The sequence below is a fragment of the Mauremys mutica genome, chromosome 25, assembly GCF_020497125.1.
Source record: "Mauremys mutica isolate MM-2020 ecotype Southern chromosome 25, ASM2049712v1, whole genome shotgun sequence".
Taxonomy (NCBI): domain Eukaryota; kingdom Metazoa; phylum Chordata; order Testudines; family Geoemydidae; genus Mauremys; species Mauremys mutica.
In genome coordinates this window covers 1998402-2019182 of record NC_059096.1, presented here as the reverse complement: position 1 = coordinate 2019182, position 20781 = coordinate 1998402, and the positions used below count along the sequence as shown (strand labels likewise).

General features: G+C 48.0%; 1 protein-coding gene across 3 annotated transcripts in view; it reads right to left on the bottom strand.

The window, feature by feature from the left end:
• The window catches only part of ACLY (ATP citrate lyase), a 50652-nt gene extending 30549 nt beyond the window's left edge, over positions 1 to 20103 (bottom strand). Inside the window, exons 1-2 of one of the 3 annotated variants that reach the window (XM_044999770.1) lie at positions 19119 to 20103; positions 2157 to 2328 (exon numbers count right to left, since the gene is read on the bottom strand). In XM_044999770.1, the coding sequence (XP_044855705.1) occupies positions 2157 to 2315 (159 nt within the window). In that variant the 5' untranslated portion in view covers positions 2316 to 2328; positions 19119 to 20103. Of the gene's footprint in view, positions 1 to 2156; positions 2329 to 15659; positions 15794 to 19118 lie in introns of those variants that run through there. The other 2 variants (XM_044999769.1, XM_044999772.1) reach the window with 2 other exon arrangements.
• Positions 20104 to 20781: the final 678 nt, after the last annotated feature.

The window sequence follows — 20781 nt, the reverse complement described above, 5'->3', positions numbered from 1 at the left end:
AGTGCTTTGGGATCCTTGAGTGAAAGTTGTGAGAGCAGCTGTGATTATAATGAGATTATCAAAAGGTGATTTGTTTAGCTGTTCTCCTTCCATGAGAATCCACACTGAATAACATTCATTATTCCCTTGGTTTTGCAAATTGCTTTGGCAAAATGCATCATTAACTAAAGCTTCCCTGGTGAGCAGAGGCTTAATAAAGGCAAAATTGCTACTGAAGTAGAAACACGCAATGCCAGAGAAGCAAGCAAATGCAATCTGACTTCTCACAAACATGACTTTTCTTTACCCTCCCCACAAGCTCTGCACATGGAGATTTGCCAATGCCAGGGATAAGGCTGGAATCAGGAGGGTATCACATTTCAGTTGACTCACAGTAGCTCTCTATTGGACTGCTGCAGAAGGCTCTGCCTAAAGGAAGTACACATCTCAAGCTTACATAGGTCACTTTTTGCTGAGCAGAGAGAGTTCTCTACAGTGCTTTCCCCCTCCTGTATTGCCCATCCGCATCCCCATCCACCCAGTACAGACTATAGCTTTAGTGATCTATGTTACAGAGCAGTGGTTCTCAAGCAGGAGTACCTTACCCCAGGGGTTTGCGGAGGTCTTCCAGGGGGGTACATCAACTCATCTAGATATTTGCCTAGTTTTTCAACAGGCTACATAAAAAGCACTAGCAAAAAGTCAGCGCAAGCTAAAATTTCATACAATGACTTATTTATACTGCTCTATATAGTATACACTGAAACGTAAATCCAATATTTATATTCCAACTGATTTATTTTATAATTATATGGTAAAAATGAGAGTAGACAATTTTTCAGTAATAGTGTGTGGTGACATTTTTGTATTTTAGGTCTGATTTTGTAAGCAAGTAGTTTTTAAGTGAGGTGTAACTTAGGAGTACGCAAGACAAAAATCAGACTCATGAAAGCGGTACATTAGTCTGGAAAGGTTGAGAGTCACTGGTATACAGCAACAACAAAGCACTGCAGTATGTAATATGGTGATAGCAGTGTCCCTTTGCAGGATGGACACTGAAAGCCCACGGACATTTCAAGTGTTCAGTAAACAACCCCAACAAAAGGATGTGTACCGTCCACAGTTCATTTAGGAGTCCTGAAAAATCTCTCAGCGATACTGCTGATATTTCCCAGCAGCAGACTCATGCAGCTAAGTGGTGAGCATTTAATTAGTTACTGTGCAGGTGCTATCAATCAGCAAGTAAATGGACAGTGTGGAACATCCATGTTCTGCTAACCAGTGGCTAAAGTAATTAATAGCTGGAAAGGAGCCAGGTTAGCCAAACAGAGAAAGGAACTCTGAAGAGATGCTCACTGCTCTATGGAGAAGACGCATGGCTAGGAAGCGGGACAAAAAGACTTAGAAAATGAAAGAACAACAACAAACTTACCGTACATTTTTGCTCAGGTACAAGAAATCCAAAACATCTACTTAGTGAAACACAAAACTAGTCAGAGTGAAGGCCAGTTACTCTAATGCTATGATCATCCTCAGCCCACTCTATAATGCTTGGGTAAGGAAAGGCTGTCGGAAGAGTGCACGTTATTGGGAATGAAGACTGAAATATCTAGAGCATAGCAGCTACATGACTACCTCACACAAGTTTATTTTGCTAGCGTGGGCCAATCTCTTGATTTGTCTGCTGACATTTCTTCGTTTAATCGAAGTCACTCAAGCCCTCAAATCAGCAACACAGTCAGGTTCCTTTGACACCAATACAGCATTACTGAAGCCAGATTTATCAGTTCTCAGTGCTCCACTGCCATGTTGGGAGACTTTCCTCCACATTTCCTGGCATAGATCCTAACAGCTACCGACACTTCACAATAGCACAGCGTTCTACAATGCAGCCTGCCACTGCCATCAGCTTTAGAGAACCTGCATACAATGCTCCAACATACAGCCACGTTGCCAGTAGCCATACTAGAGTGTGAGAGGAGGGGACCAGAAGACCAGATGCATGGGTTCTAGTCCCAGCTATCAGAGTTACTGTGTGATTTTGAAGGCAGGTCATCTAACCTCCCACTCTGTAACTACTCACCTCACAGGAAGTATGTTGTACAGCCTAGTGATTGTAAAATGCTTAGAGACCCTCCAATGAATGGCACTGCAGAAGGGCAAGTCATTGTGCTTACCTCAGTCAGGAGCCAGGGATGATCCTGGGTCAGCCGATCCCAGTCGGTGTCTGATGTCACTCTGGCATACTTGAAGCGGTTCTGAATGGCTGAGGATGTGCAGATATATTTGTACAGGAACTCCTTCCCCGTCTGCTCAGATATGGCTTTGGCTGACATGGCTATCTAGTAACTGAATAAAATTAAGAGAGAGAGAGAGACAAGGTGAGTGATGTAATATCTTTTTACTTCCTCTAGACCTGAGGAAGATCTCTGTGAAACACGAAAGCTTGTCCCTTCCACCAACCACAGTTAGTCCAATAAAAGATATTACCACACCCACCTTGTGGCTCATATCCTAGGACCAACACTGCTACAAATATAGACAGAGACACTGACTCAGATTTGCACAGAAATTTCATCCATCAGGTTCAATGAGATCACAAGGCTAGCCTAAGTAGAGACATTTATTAATCCAAGTGCCTATCCAGAGCTCCAGGCTCCATCTTGTCATTATGAAAAACCTACAAAATTCCATTGATCAAGTAAATAGTCCCCATTGATCAAAAACCTCATCCCATTCAATGACGTCTTACACCCTATCCATTTTCCACCCCCTGGGGGAGAGACAGGAGCCTTGCAGCAAGACTGGAGAGCCACCCAATTCTGCATTGAAGAAGCCTTCACAGCAGATGACCTGTCAGGTCCATGCCTCCCTGCCATCCCCACCCCTATAGGCAGTGCAATCTGCCCACAACTACATACACCCCGGGCACTGGCTCTCTGTCATCACAGGGCCTCCCTGTAACATACTTGCCATTTCCCCCGCCCCCCCGGCTGTGTTCGAGTGGCAGTAGGGCAGTATGACAGAAACCCCTCCTCCAGCCCACTCCTTTTTTCCAAAGTATGTTACTTTTCCAGCATGTCCTCCTGACAGGACCCCTATTAAAGTTACGATTCTTAATGTTAATCAAATGCTTATATCAGAACAGAAAAAAAAACCCTCCATTGTGGTTCCCCCCCCCCAAGAACCCTTGTTTACAATACCACCTCCCTTTATTTTTCCAGAACAAGTGGTCTGAGGGCAGCCTCACAACATGTAGACTAAGTGCTTAACAGCATCTAGTTTCTATGGGGGAGGAAATTCTATGTGCAGAATTCTGGAAGGGGACTAAGTGAGGGGCTGGAAGTTCTTATATTCCTTTCCCCTCCTAAAGGATGGGCTCTATGACCAGCTAGGAATTCGCTCCTTTAAAGACACCAGCACACAGGGCTCTATATTCTTGGAGTTGCAACTTGGTTTTGGACGCAACATCAAAGTACCAAAAAGTGTTAGTTATAAATGGCACAGAAATGTTTATTGCTGCTATATGTAAATGCTCACTATAAAAATTCTCATTTTATTGAACCCATTTCCACGTGACAGGCACCAGATCAAACGCTTGTGACCTGCAGAGGTTAACAAATGGCTCCATTTTTTCCTAAGTGTTAGATCACTGACAAACTGGCATAGTCAACAATTCATAGATTTCTGGGCATGACAGCAGTACTCTTCAGGCTACTTGCCTTAGCAGGACTTCCCTTTGCAAAGCTAGGGATGGCAGTAAGTGGAGGGGTTCACACAAGCAAAGCTCTTTCATTCCAGTTTCTTTTGTAGGAAGAATGGGGACATAAGTGATTCTCTCCCAATTATCGTGAACCAAGAACTACTCTGAACAAAAATCAGCAGTGAGGAGTGGAAGAGCATAAGAAAAACAAAAATCCCAAAACAAACCTTCAGCCACCTTGTAGCAGTCTGGCCATGGAAGTGTACAAATATGACTTGGCAAAGACAACTGGCAATCCCATCACAGGACAGGGGCCAGATAGCACGTACAAATCCATGAAAGGAAGCAGTCTAAACAGACAACAGAATCTATTCAGTGCCTCTAGTTCTTGTAATAGCTCATGGTTAACAAGAACCTGTGCCAAGGTGGGCAGTTTCCATCTTTGATTTAGCTAGGCCCATGACTGGGAATAATTAGTGATCGTTATAAACAATGGTCTTCCCCCCCTTGTGGGCAGAGTTTTAATTTAAAGGAAGGAATACTCTCGATGGAGAAAAGGATGGGAGTCATGCAGCATTCTCCATACAAATCTGGGATCTAACGTGCTAATCCAGGAGACCCAGGTAGGCATTCAAAGCGCTCATGGAGGTGGATAGCTGAACTGCTGCATTGGCTGAATGCAAGAGTGCAGCCCAATGCTCAAGACCAGACTGCTTTCTGAATAGGCTATAGCACAATGCTGACTGACTGATCAGCTAGATTAAAAGTTAGCTCTATTTGCTTATTCTGAGACTTTCCTAAACAAAGTTATCATTTCTCAGGGTGGAATTATAGCCGTCTCTCAGGGATATGTATGTCTGGCAGGTACTAGATTGCATGTTCAGCCTGGGTGTCTACATGCAGTCATCCAGAAATAGCTGTAGCAGCAAGCTAAAATGTCAATCAGATGTCCGTCATTATGACTGACTTAGCAACAGCCTGTAGAGGGAGAGGAAGTGCAGCTGGAATCAGGTGACAGCAGGATATAAAACAAACTAACAACCAAAGCCATCATAACATCATCTCAATGATGCTAAGAGCAGGTGGGGGCAGGTAACAGGTAAGTGGATATGCTGCATGCCAATGGATCAGCTTCAAACTAACATTTTATGACCTGGAAGGCATGCTCCATACCTCGTCTCTGGATCTGGCTACAAACAGTTGTGCAGATACCCACTTGGTGTTGCTGGAGCTACTCAGCCATACTGCTGTGAGGGCTACAGCACCAGGCTCCTTTAGTACAGTGGTTTTCAACCTTTTTTCATTTGTGGACCCCTAAAATATCTCAACTGGAGGTGTGGACCCATTTGGAAATCTTGGTCTGCAGACCACACGTTGAAAACCACTGCTTTAGAGGAACAAGAAGCTTGATGAACAGTAGTGAACTAGCAAAGGCATGATATAAGACAGTGTTGAGGAGAAGTAATATCTAGAATATCGGCAGGTATGCATGGCTAGAAGACGACCTTCATCCTCTTTGCTCACTACAGAGTCCAATCTGCTGAATCTACTGTCAAGAAGAAGTTTTCTGCCCTTCTTAGCCCTGCAGATGCCACAGAGCTTTGGGAGAGCAAGCTGGATTCTACTGTGCACCAACATGAGCTGCAGAGTTGTTTTGATTGCTGAATCTTGATTAGCAGGGAAGCTAAAAGAGGCAGAAAGAACAGTTGCACCATTGGGAACCAGCTGGAGTTTTCAGGACCAACAGTTAGAAGGATCGTCTGATGATTTGCAAACTGAGCTAATTTGATCTGCAATTAGCAAAAAGGAGATGGAATGTCATCCTTACACAGTCACTTTCCTGACTATAAAGTCACTGTGACAGATTGTTTTGGACAGGTATATCTAGAAAAGCAAGTGAATTCCTTCCCAGCATGATTTACTGCTGGGTCAACCCACTGTCAACCTTTCATTTTAGACAGCAAAGACCAGGCATAATTGTGTGTTGGCTCAGTAGCTGGCACAGGTAAATGCAAGCCTTCCCTGCCCACCCAGACACAGCTCCGCCAATCACTTCACAGCAGCCAGCAGGCTATTCTTGGCCATTTGCACAGCATCACTCACAAAGCTTTCCATTATCTTCTTGCTTTTAAGTGATGCTCCTTCCGGGAGCTTGGAGAGCTCCTGAGCCGCGCGCTCTCTTTTATTTTGTCTGATAGAAAGCTACAATACACTTGGCTCCCACACCCCATGAAAATCCATCACTTCCCTGTTTTACAGCATGCCAAAGGGCAGCCTCAGAGGAAACCAGTGTCGCATTTCACTGCATTAAGATACTGAGTATGGCAAATCCATTTCTTACGTATTTTAAAGAGCTGATTACAGAGCTTACATTTTGGGTTCTTTCAGGATGAAATACTAAAGTTCTCCTATAACAGTACAGCTCTGAAAAGCACTGCAGTACACAAATTGAATAATGAAACACGTCAAATATTATACAGTGACTAAGAGTCAGTACTCCAAGGTTCCATTCCTACCTCTGGGAGGGCAGTATTATCTAGTGGTTAGAACAGGAGACTGGGAATCAGGATTCCTGGCTCCCAGTCTGGCATTAATTCTCTGTGTGACCTTGAGATCTCCATGACTTCCTGTGTCTGTATTGTCCTCCCCCCGCCCCCCAAAAAATCTGTAAAATGGGAGAATACCAACCTAATCCACTGGGCAGTTGTTAAACCTGGGGTGTGCAAAGTGCTTTGAGAGCCTCTGATAGAAAGGCAAGAATGCTGTTATTGTGGGTTATGACACTGAAAGCCCACTAAGAGCTCAAAGGCTTTACAAAATCTGCATTCCCTATTAATTCAGCTGTTCACGATGGTTGTTCCTCACCTGACCCCATCATCCTGAGTCTGTGACATCACAGCTGCTGTGGCAAGAGTGGTGATGCCAAAGGATTACGACACTGGAAGAAGTTAAAATGTTAAAAGCAACAAAGATCCTGCTTTCATTCAAGTGTCGCATAGTAATAAAATTGGTGGGAGGAGAAGCGGTAGGACTATCATAGTTAAGCTCTTCAGCTGCACTGACCCTGCTGTTCCCATGACCATGGGGATAGAGAGAAAACTGAAAATATGCTACTATCTGCAGAACTGTTCTGCACAACAGTCAGCAGAAAAGTTTCCACAAGCCATCAGCAGATGCCTGCTCTATGCACTGAGTGCAGGTCTGCCATCTGTCACTAAGACAATCAGAGCAGGCCCGGCTAATTGTCTGTATCTGTTCTTTAGCAAACATTAGAGCCATAGCACAAACTAAGTGAAGTGCATGTAGCATTCACTGCAAAAAGACCTTGTTGTTTTCCAATAATTAAGTAGGTCAGGTCCCACACTTCACAGGCTCATTTTAAGCACTGAGGGTCTGACAACTATACCTGCTGCCAGTGGGAGCGGTGGGCACTCAGCTCCTCTGGGGAAAAAAAATAATATAAGTCTCCCGTACACACACACAAGCCCCAGGGTCACCCCCCATCTCCTGTCCATTGGTCCATTTACTTGTTGACACCTCATTGTTTTTGCTTTCCTGGTCAAATCAGATTGCAGTCTTCTTGCAGCATTAGGCTGCAATCCTGCAAGCTACATGTACATAGGCAGACCCCTACACCTGCTGCTATGTGGCCAGGACATTAGCAACATTCCTCAACTCAAGGGAGGAGTGGGATGAAGTTGGTGAACCAGTTCGATTGCTAATCCACAGCACTCTTTGGCTGGCTAAAGAGCCATTCTAGGGACCCTATGCAGGCATGGCACACAGGCTTACTGCTAGGATCCATTTATTTCATTATCAGAAATCATCCCATCCTCATTGAAAGGAGAATGGTGGAAGCACAGTTGAATGGGAGACAAGACAACAGAGCGAAGGACAATTAGTTGGCGTTTCAGAGTGTTTGGTCCAGACTTAACTTCAGAATATGCCAAAGACATTTATTTGAAACGGCTGCACGATATTTAGCTCCTTTGTATGCGCAAACAGAGAGCTCTGCTGAATGAAAGCCATGCACCTTGCCTTTTCTGATGGGTGAATCACTGTAGTAAGATTACATTAAACATAATTTACTTTTTATGAGACATTGATTTCTCATGGAACCAGCCTTCACACGTGCCTTGAATAGATCTCACTGTGTTTACAGAGGCTTTGCAAAAGAACAGTCTATCTGCAACAAAGATTATTTTGAGGGCATGCTTTGAAAGCAGTAGCATTATCTACAAGGATGTAAAACCCAACAGCTTTTCAAGGAGCACCATAAAAGTTATATACCAACATCAGAAGGGCAAAAAAAGATGAAATGATTATTAAACTAGAGAGGTCTGAGGAGTTTTCATGCTTTCTGAAGGGCGCATTCTTCCTAGTGAACTCCGGGTGATTTAATGCTCTGTTCCTTTATATATGCTGGTCACATAGTATCAAGTTGGGCTGAAGAAAGTGACAGGAAGGGCCAGAGCGCATCTCGGGGGAGATTCAAGCTACTCCCTGATGGATGAAGAGGTCACAAGTAACATTACAAATCAGCCAAAGAAAAACAAAAACAGCCCCTATTCCCAACCTCCACACTGTGCCTCAGACTAGCCTCCATATTCCAGAACACATCCTCATTCCCCAACTCACTGGGAGGGTGGGGGTGTGTTGTAGATTGTTTGGATCGGATTCTGGCCCAAGATCCTAGCTGTTTTCACACCCTGCAGTAGATGCACTTTTGTGGGGAGATCATCTGAATGATTCCACACCAGGTGTGGAACAATCTTTCACCATGGAACGTTCCACTACAAAACAGAAGATTTTTAATTCACTGTATTTTAGGCCATAAGGGCACAATACTATGTTAAAATTGTAACCACAGAACTGGACTAAGTGGCCCAGAAAGCACCAACCCCCTGCCACGAAAAGGACAAAATTATTAGAAATCAGCTGACCCAAACAGAAAGTCCTTAAACCCAACCCTGGATGCAGCTATGGAGATATTTGGATAGGGAGTCTCCTCCTTAGACAGAGGGTCCTGAACAAAGGGGACTCTGCCCAGCCCAATCTCGCTAGAAACCGCTAGTTGACTGCACAGGCAAGTGTCAAGAAGATGAATAACTAGAGGGTTGCACACTCTGTTGCTTCCGCAGGCCAAGCGCACTGCACATACCAGGGGCCTCTTGTATTCCTCCATTCCCCACAAGCTCCCTGTGAGCCAACTTGCCATCCCTCTCTGTGTCAGGGATTCGCTGTAATCCCCGACCCCTCACGCCAGGGGCTCAGGGTGTCTCCCTTCCCTCGCCCCATTGGGCAGTATCTCTGTGCTCCCATTCCCCTCTCTGCCACATGCCGGGGCTTAACGAGTTTCCCTCCCCTGATACAACATTTCCGCCTTCCTCCTCCTCCTCTGCTAGGGATGCTGTGTGCCCCCCATGCTGACCATTTCCCCCACATGAGGGGCTCTGGCTGCCCCCCCCCCCACATAAGGGGTTCTGGGTGCACACCTATTCTCCCCCCTTCAATTAAAGAGATTCAAGCTGCTGGCTCCACTGACCAGATGCCAGGGGCCCCATGTGTCCCCCATGTCTCTCCCTTTTCAGTCTTCTGATTTTCACCAAAATCAACAGGCTTCTTCTGCCCATCAGTGCCTAGAACATTCCCTGAAATGGTGGAATTGATCAGATGCCATGTGTTACATCCAGACAAACAGAAAAATGCCATTGAGCTGAGTGCAAGGCCCCACAAACTCAGCCCATAGACAATCTAACATTTACTTTCTACCAAAAAGCCTAGTAGCTTTAGAAGAGGACTGGATATTTAAATGGAAAATGAGAACCTACAGTTATGTTCGGAAGGCCATATACTTCCAACCAATCTATAAGAGGATATCAGACCTCCTACTTCATGGTTTGAACCAACCATTAGCTAACAGATTTAGAAAGAAACATCCATTCTGGACAGGTTATTCCATAATTGTCTATTACAGGGTTTTGCACCTGCCTCTGAAACTGCTTGTACTTGCTACCTCCACAGACGTGGTGTTGGGACAGACAATCCCTGGCCATTCCTCTCTCTTCTCACTGTAAGGAGAAATTATACATATGGGAGTGGACACATATTACTTGGCAAGAGGGTGAGCTACCCCCACTACTTTGCTGGGCTAATTGCTAAACACAATTTAACATGGTTCTTCCAAAAGGCTTTCAATTAAACTGTGAGGGTCTATCGACTCTGGGGTTGGTTCCCTGCACAAAGATGCCAGTTACTGTGTTAAGAAAACCACAAGTTTTCAAAACATGTTATCAGTTTATAAACAGGTACCATCTTTACAGACATCTCAATGCTCATCAGGAACTCCAGAGAGGGTAAAGGAAACTGACAGACTAAGTCACGTTCTCCGGGGCTCAGAAATATTTACCTCCCTCTTCCAAAAAAGATGTCACCTGTCAAAGCTGCTGGAAGGATTTGTTCTCAGGAAAGTCATTCAAGCACATTAACAAGGGAGAAGAAAATAAAATATTCATACTGACGATGACAAGCTAGATAGGGCTGAGTGACTGAACGCTGACTCTGCTGTAACTTGACAGATGCATATAACCTGATCTGGTGAGGGCCAGCTGAAGGCAAAATACCACCTAGGGCAGTGGCACAGAATCGGGGAAGTCAGAACGGGCATTTTAGGCAAAGGAATCAGGGCAAAACCCCCTCCTTGACTTCTGAAAAAAGTTCCCTGGGATCTGCAGTGTTCACTAAGAGCAAGTGAGACATTGGATTTTAAGGAGTGCTCCAAAAGAAACTACACACTTTAAACGGCATGGAACTCAGGTTTGTCCCAGTAGTTTAGGGATTTCAGAGCAGGGCCACTAAGCCATTCCCTCTAGTAAAAACTGTCCAATTTGTTTAGGAAGGAGAATCTGTTGGGAATATTTAAACTAAAATGTGTCACTGTGGCATCAGCCACCATTTCTGGGAAAATTGTGAAATTGGTGTTGGTAACAAGAGGAGCTTATGATAATCCCCTTCAGGAGCAGTTACCAAGATGACATCTGAGTGGAGTGTCCCATCTAAGGCTCAGTTCAGATCTATGGAGCAGCAACTTTTGAAGCAAAGGGGACAAAAAAATCAAGTGTTCTTAGGAGAACAATTTCCTTTCTCACCTCCAGGGCAAAGCCTTTCCTAGGAGCAAGGGGCACCCAAGCATGGTATCTGTTAGATCCTGGACAGAGTTCCTGTTTACCTAGTGCTACCAGCAGAGAGGAACTTTTAAACGCCCTCTCTAATGCAACAGATGGTGGATTGTTTGTTTTATAATTGAGTCAGCAGAAAGCAATGATCTTACCCTTCCAAGCTGAGCTCATGTCAGCAATGCCAGGCCTTCCTCATCATTCATTCAGCTGGTCCCTTGCTTTTCAGAAGTGAGAAGTCAAATCTCCAACTGCCAGAGAGTTGCTTTGCCAGATCTGCTGGGGCCATGTTTATGAATCTTGTTTGTAAAACCAGTAACAGATATTTAGCATCAACTAACAAAATCTGAACTCTAGATGGGTGCAGCCAAAAATCTTAGCTATAGTGGCCAAATCTGCTCCTCTTTTTCATGACAGAAAACGTCTGAACTACCCTGGTTTCCCAAGACGACATGGAGCTCACTGCTTGGGTGTCAAATATCCAGTCACACTTGACAGAGCAAAGTGTTTATTCATCTTAGTAGCTCACCAGAGCTTCCTTCAAGGTGACATGCCAGTGCTGCTTCAAAACACACTAGAAATACAAGACACTGAGGTCAAAGCTTTCCATTGGAGCTATCAGCACAATGCAGCTGTGGATATGGACATAGATGGATGATAATTTCGGTCTTAATCTCAGTTGCTTCAGTCTTTACAGGCTCTTTTGAAGGTGGGTAAGAGGTCAGCTTGCTATTTATCTTTCTTCCTCAATGTTGAGTGCCTGGTCCTTGTAACATGAACACCTGTATTCTCACTAGGAGGAGGGGAAGAGAAACTATGGGAACGGGAGAAATTAAAGACACTGTGCCGAGTTCCGCTCATATTGGACCCTGTTCCAATCACAGGTCTAGGTCCCACTCGAGTGCATGGTATTCTGCTCTGTTACATGGATGCAAACCAGGGGCTACTTATGTCTTGTCCACACTTGGTTCAGAACCATGCTAGCTAGCTGCAGTCACACCTGAACACTGCTGATACTAGTAGACAAGAGATTCTCATCAAGAGTTTGTTTCTTTTTGAGAATTACGCTACCACGCTATAGACCAGCCCCCTTTCCAGGTCATTCATTAACACCAAGACCCCAACACACAATAATCCCGGCCCACAGTGGCAAGGCCAGCCACACCAGCTCCCTTCTGGTAGCAACATACCTAGCTCTGATTGGAGCATAGGCAGGGCCTTATCAAAGGGAGTGGAAGGAGGACAGTTCAGAAAGTGAAGATGGAGAGTTTACACTCCTGGTGTTTGTTTTCCCTCTCCAATTCTCAAGATGTCACTGGGGTCTCTGGAAAGAGCTAAGAGGCTGACATTGTTTAAGAATGGATCAAGGGAGACAACACACAGTCAACACAAACATCCATTTAATCCTTGGATGTCAGCAAATCAAGATTATTTCTGTATGAAATCCTAAACCCAGCACCATTCAGCTACAACAGGATCAAAACCCAAGAGGTCCTTATTGGCCAGGCAGAGGGCATGCTCTGCTCAGCCACCTAGGAGACTAGAGTTTGAATCCCTGGCTCCTGAGGCACTAGGTCCCCCAAGTACATCTTGTTCCCCAGAGGAACAGAGACACACCATCAATACGGAGAACTGAACGTTGACTAACGGGAGAGATGGGAGGGATCTAATGCCCTGAGCAGAAGACGAGAGTTCTAAACCCAGCTCTAACATCTTGTCCCTTAACACCTTTCTCCATCTGGAAAATGGGCAGTGACAGTACAGCCCTGCCTCCAGGGACGGGTGCTTGGCCAGCACTCTGAACGGTTAGTATCCAACTCCTAGCCTCACTAGTTGTGTAGAACTCCCCAGTAGCGTCACTGAGAGTCCCCTGCTTGGAAGGAGGCAGAAACATGTCCCTGTAGCAAGGGTTTATTTTGAGTAAGAATAAAGAAATACTATGGTCACAATCAGTTGGGGAGGGGGGTGCGAAGAGCGCTTTGCACATTGTGGGCTATAAATAATACATTTAAAGGATGCGGCTGATAGGATATTAGGAAGTGAAACAGAAGAAGTAGGCATAATATATTCAACAGGCAGGTAGGATTTCAGCCTTTAAATGCTTGGACGCAGCTGAAAAATGCAGTTCTGGGCAGAGAAATGTGAAGTTTAAAGTAAAAGAATTTTTAAAAAGCAGCAAAAGAGGAAGAGGTGTCTGAAACAAGCAGGCAAAAGAGAGCTTGGGACGTGGTTGTTTAGAAAACCTGTGAAGCCTTTGGTTCTATTCACAGCAGGAATGAGAGGTCAGACAGGCTTCTCAGTCATTTCACCAGAGAACACAGCAGCCAATAAGAGGGGATAAGACCCCAAAAGTTTCTCTGGATCCAGACTTGAGGAACTGCCACAGCACAAGCACTAGAACAGACCGTGCCTAGACAGACTGTTTGCACAGACAACAAGAAATCAAATCTTTGTGATCCAACAAAGAAAACAAGAGCCCTTTATCCGGGCTTCTTATAGTTAGGGTTTGTGCTAAGCTCATTTGAAATAAGGTGGTATGTTTATTATGGCTTTTTAGCCAAGATCTCAGAACCCTCCAGAGAGGTGAAGTGTCTTGCCCAAAGTCACAGAGCTGAAATCAGAACTCAGGAGTTCCTGATTCCCAGCCCCGTGTTCAGACCACACTATTCCCCATCTTTACCTGTTATCATTGGTGTTATAGAAACCCTAGGTATACCAGCAACACACAGAAATCTTCTTTCCAAGGCCTTTTATAGTTCATCTGTAATATGTAGCAGACGAGAAGAGCTATTGGGACCAGTGTAAAGAGTAAATACCTCCAGTATAACATCACCACCTCCTGCTTCCTCCCCCTCAAAAATGAGAGATCACGGGAAAGGAGGACAGTACCAAGTGTCAGAGGGGTGGCTATGTTAGTCTGTAGCCATAAAAACCACAAGGAGTCCAGTGGCACTTTAAAGACTAACAGATTTATTTGGGCATAAGCTTTCATGGGTAAAAAACCCACTTCTTCACGCATCTGAAGTGGGGTTTTTACCCACAAAAGCTTGTGCCCAAATAAATCTGTTAGTCTTTAAAGTGCCACCAGACTCCTCGTGGTTTTTTAGGAAGGGAGAATGAGACCTGCAACTTGTTGGGCTCAAATCTCTCACCTAGCAATGACTACAATGCCTAGAGGTCAATAAATCCGACACCAAGATATTTAAACCACTATTACAAGTTGGTTGATTTATTCTCATCAAGATCTGAATCACAATACCAGAGACTCCACAAATAACATGATTTTAAATTAATTAGTGCTGCTGTTTTACCCAAACTGCACATCACCCAGGAGTCTGATTCTTATCTATCCAACTGCCCTAAGTCATGCCAAATCCGCAAGACTGAACGTGACAGAATGAGTGCTAAGAAGCAACTGACAGATAAGACAGAAAACCAGAACACCTGAACATTGAAGTTCTACATAGCATCTCAAAGCCTGGATAACCAGGCAAGAACTAAACGCTCTTCAAATTCTTCTGCATTTCTAGGAGGAGAAGGTGGATCTAAGCTCAAAGACTCATTTTGCAGAAATACCAGTCTTGGGCACAGCTCAGCTCTCTGAAGACGTCAGTGCAGCTACAACAATGTCTTGCAGGGGCTGTTATTGAAAACTAATCTGGGTGTTTTCCCTTTAGAATGGATTACTGCTTCACACGACTAATGGCCGAATATTTATACCATCAATTACTGTCAGAGTCAGTAAGAAAGAAAACTTGTTAAATGGGAAAATGTTGAGAGGTATTTAAAAGGTCTGTTATATGAGACAACAGGTGAGGCAGTGGCAGCATGTAATGATAAGCAGACATAGAGATGCGAACATGCCAGTGAAGGAAGGAAAAATTCATCTAGGTTATCTAGTAGTTTGCTGACAATTTGTCAGGCTGGATCTATGGCTCCTGGACTTTCATAATTCTTGTCACACCTGTAACCTTAAAAACAAGTAAAGTCATATCAAAGGAAAATTATTTGCTTAGTTAATTCCTCATTCCTGCCTTTGCCTCCATAAGGAAGTCCTGCTTCTTCCAGGCATGCTGCAGTGTCTATACAGATGAAAACTTACTGTAGCAAGGTTTTTAAATTGTGTCGGCCCTAGCAAGGGAGCCTTAGTGCCCCGTTCTCAGCTGCCCTGCACCTTGTGCTGCCATTTACACTGCTGCAGCGTGAGTGTGAACGGCTACCAAACCAGCAGGCTGGCGTTTCTCACGGACTTTGCACTGGTGTAAATAACCACACACGTTCCAGGGCAGTGGAGCATTAGCTCTGTGTCAGGCCAGGTCAGCAGCACTGAGCCTCACACACTAGAGCCGAGCCAGACACGCAGCAGCAGGGTGTACAATGAAGTGTGTGTCATTGCCACAGACACCCCGCCCAGTGCTAGCCAGCCCTGCTCCCTACCACCTCCGGCTCGCACGCTGGCCAGTCAGGCTCCAGCAGCGACCTACCTGCCTGCCCCCCCGCAACCAGCCTCTTCCAGGCACGGGTCCCGACCTGCTGCTGCTCCCAGCCAGGGTCCCCACTTTGGGGGCTTTTTCTTATATCGGCTCCTATTATCCCCCGTCCCGATTTTTCACATTTGCTGTCTGGTCACCCGTGCAAGCCGCCCCGGCTCGGCCAGAAGCAGAGCCAGGAAGCGCCCACCCCTTCTCCGAGAGAGGGGGCGCCCGGCCGCCCCCCCCATTGCACCCCGCGGCCCCCGCTTTGCAAAGGGCCCTGCACGGGAGGGACGCATCCGCCGAACGGGCTGCGAGCCGCAGACTTACCCGGGTGCACGCGCGGCTCCGTTACCGGCCCCCGCCGGCCGCTCGCAGGCTCCTTTTGTTCAGCGCCCGCCCCACGGCCCATCTGGCTAGATGCGCTCCCCGCGCGGGGATTGGGCCGCGCGCGCCCCACGTGCTCCTGGCGCGAGCCGGGGCCACCTCCCCGGGGGTGGGTCGCGGGGGCTGCTGGGAGTTGTAGTTCTTCCCCCCTCCCCCGCCCCTGGGCTGGGCAGAGCGGGCGCGGCCAGGCGCTGACACCGCAGCCAGCCATTGGGTAGCCGGCCATGGCTTGACGGGACCCGCCCTCGGCCGGCTCATGACTCACGGCTTGGCCGGGCCCGGGGGGGGGTTGAAATGTCAAGGAACCGCCCAGGGATGCTCCGCGGCCCCCCTGAGACTGGGAAAGGCGGCTGAGCTGCAGCCACGGGGTGCACTGTGCACCCCCCGGCCATTCGCAAGCAGCCCGCAGCAAAGGGGGTGCGTCCCCCGCTCCCGGCGGAGATAGGCAGGCTCGGAAGGCCTCCACAGCGCCACCGCATTGGCAAGGGGGGCGGCTGGGTGTGTGGCAAGCTCCTGCACCCACCTGTTGCTCTACAGAGAGCTGCCTGCCTGGCTCTGCAGCTACCAGCCCATTATGTACATAGTTGCTTGTGCATCCTTTTGGTTATGTTGCAACCATCTGCTGATAACAGATGAAATGTCCTTTCCTCTGGGGCTGACAATAATCCTTTGCCCTTCTTACGGCTTTTCATCTGAGGCTCTTTATAAACATGAATTAACCCTCTTACCCTGCCCTGGGGTACAGACAGTAATCTAGAGTGGTCACACTGTGGCGATGGGTGCCTGAGATAGGTTTGGATCACTTCCTTCACCCCAATCCTGTCAGCCCGCCACACCTCCCTACCATACCACTGCCTTCAGCTGCATCCCCCACACCTCCTCCTCCTCCTTCTCTCTGGGGTCCTCTCCAGCGTGGCACAGCTCTGGGACAACTTCTTGGCCCACCAGGCCCCCCACCCTCAACATGCTTCTCCCGTGCAGCCTATCGGTGCTAATCTGCCACCCAGTAAAGCGTGATTATTTGTAGAAGGAAAACGCTAATTGCAGCAACACTTTGGGACTGAACCCCATCACCTGGGCCTTGTGGTTTAACTGTGGTCAGCTGCCTTCTCATAACAACAACAACATAATGATTGCTAATATTTTGTACTTACAGGTGCTTTTGATACAGTGTGGGTCAGTGTATCATTTACACATGGAAAACCTACCTGAGGAGCAGAGAGGCTAAGAAGTGAGCCCCACGATGCATCAGTCAGGAACAGTACCCAGCAGTCTTGACTCCCCATCCTGTGCTCAGTTAACAGATGTCTCATTTTTAGATCACAAGCTCCCAATAGCAGCCACCAGGCCTTTTCTGCTTGCCAGAAATAATCACTGTCCATTATTTTTTGCTGATATTTCCAATCTGTGATTAAAGCAAATATTTATGTCCTTATGTTCTTACATTATTTTCAACTTTCTAGTACTTTGCTCTTCTACAGCACCACTTATCAGAGGCTACCTAGGGCCCGGATCCTGCAGTGAGATCAATACAGACACAGGGGTCTGCCTTCATGATCTTGCAGGACTGGGATGTCAGTGTGTTACAAACACTCCTCCTCCTAACTCTCTTGAGGTCAAAGAGACTTAAATCCTCACTTATAGTTGGAGGAACTGAGGCTCAGAGGGGTGAAGTGACTTGCCCAAGTTTGGACAGCGAGTCAGTGATAAAGCCATGAACATGCCAGTCCCTTTCTCTAAGGATAAGAGGATGTTCCCTCCTTGAGATTAATACTATACCCACAGTCAACATGCTGCCAATACATATTAGTTACCACTGACTGTCCCAAGTTCTCTCTCTCTCCTCTCAAGAGCCCAGGATTTGCAATCCTGAATCCGAACCTTGGTCTATTAGTCTGGTATTCACACCCCACTGTCCCTCCACCAATGGACAAGGGAGTCTCTCGTGCCACACAGCTTGTGCAACACTGTACATGAGATCACTTTACCCACTGGAGCGTGAGACGGGATTAGCACATGCAACTGCAAATATTGACCAGGAAATTCTCTAGCCCTTTTCAAAACCCAGCCTCAGGCTTTGACTTTTCCTAAATGAAGAGGTTAAATGTTACAGCCCTTGATTAATTTGTTGGGATCAGAACCCCACCCGGGCTGGACTCATTGGTTCCAAATATCATTTTCTGAATATGCCAGACAACTACCACACCCACTGTGAATCAGCTGGCTGGGAGAAATATGCTAGACCTTAAACTTAGCAAGGCTTTATCCAGGGCCAAAATAAAGTCAAAACTAACATGTTCTGATAGTACAAGGGAGACGCAGATTCTCTCAACCACCATTTCCCTTTGTCTGGAGGTATGAGAGAGAGTCAAGATGCCACCTCTACACCAGAAGATTGTCAACCCAGATTGACTAACCCCGCCTAGACATCAGATTCAGGGCCTGCCTCCTCAGTACCTTTGCCTTATTCAGAACCTCATGGGATGACCAGGCAGAAGAACCAGTTCTGTGTGTCAGCAGTGACTGTGGAGTATTTACATAATCACTTGCTGTGAAATTTGGCTGCAAGACGTGCATGCTCCAGGCTTCCCCGCTGTTCTTCCAGGGCGATGCTTCCAGCAAGGAGTTTGGAAACATCCAGCCACGTGAACAAAGTCATACAGAAAACAACTGATTTCACATTCTCAACAGGTCAGACCTGTTGACTCAGGATAAACTGGTGACAGTGACCAAAGGTAAGCAGCAGACTGTACCCAATGGCTAGAGCGGTTCCCAAGAGATTTACTTACACAACAGGAGTATGTTTAGCCTGATTTTCTAGAACTTCCTGGACCCCATAAAACGTGTCCTGGGCTTTTCCTCTCCTCCCCTTCAAAGCAGTGAGCATCTCCACCCCTGCCAAAATCTCTGCTCTCATCACTGCCTACCTATGCTCCTCTAAAGCGTCTTTTCTGCCCACTCCCCTGGCTTCCTTCACCCACTGCTGACTTTGGGCCACTTTTCCCGTAGCCCTTGTGCCTGAATCAGCCTCCCGAGAGAAATGCAATGAGCACCCATTTCCTTCAGCTCCCATCTGAAAACCCAGCTGGTCTGCAAGGCCCCCAGGTGATAAAATAACCCACGTGCTGCACTCGGTCCATTCTCTGTGCTGGGACGGATTGGGATTCTAGTCACAAATGCACTGGGCAGGAGTTCTGCTGCTCCACTGTTTTAGCCACATTTGGTCTCTTACTCTTAGATCTTAGCTTTCTGGGGCAGGGCAGGACTCTCACGATGTAGCTGGACAGTGTCTAGCCGGTGGGGCCCTGACCCCTAGCTGCGGCTCATACACACTGCTGCAAAACAAACCGTAAATAATAACAAGGGCTGTGCAGAGCGATGGGGCAATAGCCAGAGTCTTACCTGGACTGTAAAACCGGGCAGGCACTTCCAAGAGAAGACAGGGCAATTGCTTCCAGCTCCTCCACAGCCTTCCTTGGGGATTCTGTTTGCACACGGCCCAACCCCGCTCCAGCTTGTATATCACAGAGCTCTGACAGTTAGAGGGTCTGGCTGGGAGAGTCGTGCTACGCAGCCCTCCTTGGCAGAGCACGAGTGAAGGGCACTAAAGAAATCCCACAGCGGGTCAGACCGACATTATGGCTCCTCTTAGAAATAGGTGCACAAGTGGGTCAGGCCCACAGCCAAAGGGCAAGGATCACAACACAGGGGCGGCACTAGTCCAAGTGCACCAGTTTATATATAGGGGGTCCCAGGTAACGGGCGGCAGTTTCCCTCGCAGTCATTAGGAGATGAGCCTGTGGGTCTGGGTGGGAGGCAGAATGGTTCGCCAGGGGGCTGGAAGCCAGGACTTCCAAGTTGGCGTTGTTTGTGTTACAGCATCCTGGCCACAGAGGGCAGAGAGCTCTGGGGGTGATGAGCTCAGGTGGGTGGAGTACATCTCAGAGCGGGGGGTGGGGGAGCTGGGAGTACTGGGGGCCAGGTACACAGGGTGGAGGCCTGGCTCTGAGGAGCGTGGGAGGATAAGGCACAAGAGGGGATGGAGTTCTTTGGGGGGGGAAATGAGGTATAGGGAAATGTGGGGGGGGGGGCAGAGGACAGGGGTGATGGGGGTCTGACGGTGAGGGCAGAGGGCTGGCAGAAGATAGGCACGAGGAGGAACGGAATCCCTATGACGCAACAGGGTACAGGGAAAGTGTGTGTGTGGGGACACACGAGGGCAGATTGGGGGCTGGGTGGAGAGCTGGGGAGCTGGCAGGGACAAGGCACCAGGGAATGGAGAGCAGGGAAGTGGTGGACCAGGGGGCTTGCAGGGACGAGGCACCAGGGAAGGGGGGCTGAGGGGGAAGTGGGGGGCAAGGACAAGGCACCAGGGAAGGAGGGCAGGGGGGACAGGGACAAGGTTCCATGGAAGTGGGGAGCTGGGGTCTGGCAGGGACAAGGCACCAGGGAAGGGGTTGGGGGGGCAGGGAAGTGGGGAGCTGGGGGTGCAGGGACAAGGCTCCAGGGAAGGGGCTGGGGGGGAAGTGGGGGTGCAGGGACAAGGCACCAGGGAAGTGAGGAGCTGGGGGGGAAGGGACAAGGCACCAGGGAAGGGGTGGGGGGCAGGGAAGTGGGGAGCTGGGGGGGGCACAAGGCTCCAGGAAGGGGCTGGGGGGGGGAAGGGGGGGCAGGGACAAGGCTCCGGGGACGGGGGGCTGGGGGGCAGGGAAGTGGGGAGCTGGGGGTGCAGGGACAAGGCACCAGGGAAGGGGTTGGGGGCAGGGAAGTGGGGAGCTGGGGGGGGGCAAAAGACACCAGGAATGGGATTTGGGGGGAAGGGGGTGCAGGGACAAGGCACCAGGGAAGGGGTGGGGGGGCAGGGAAGTGGGGCTGGGGGGGCTGGGACAAGGCACCAGAAAAGGGGCTGGGGGGGCAGGGAAGTGGGGAGCTGGGGGGGGGCACAAGGCTCCAGGAAGGGGCGTGGGGGGGAAGGGGGTGCAGGGACAAGGCACCAGGGAAGGGCTGGGGGGGCAGGGAAGTGGGGAGCTGGGGGGGGGAAGTGGGGGTGCAGGGACAAGGCTCC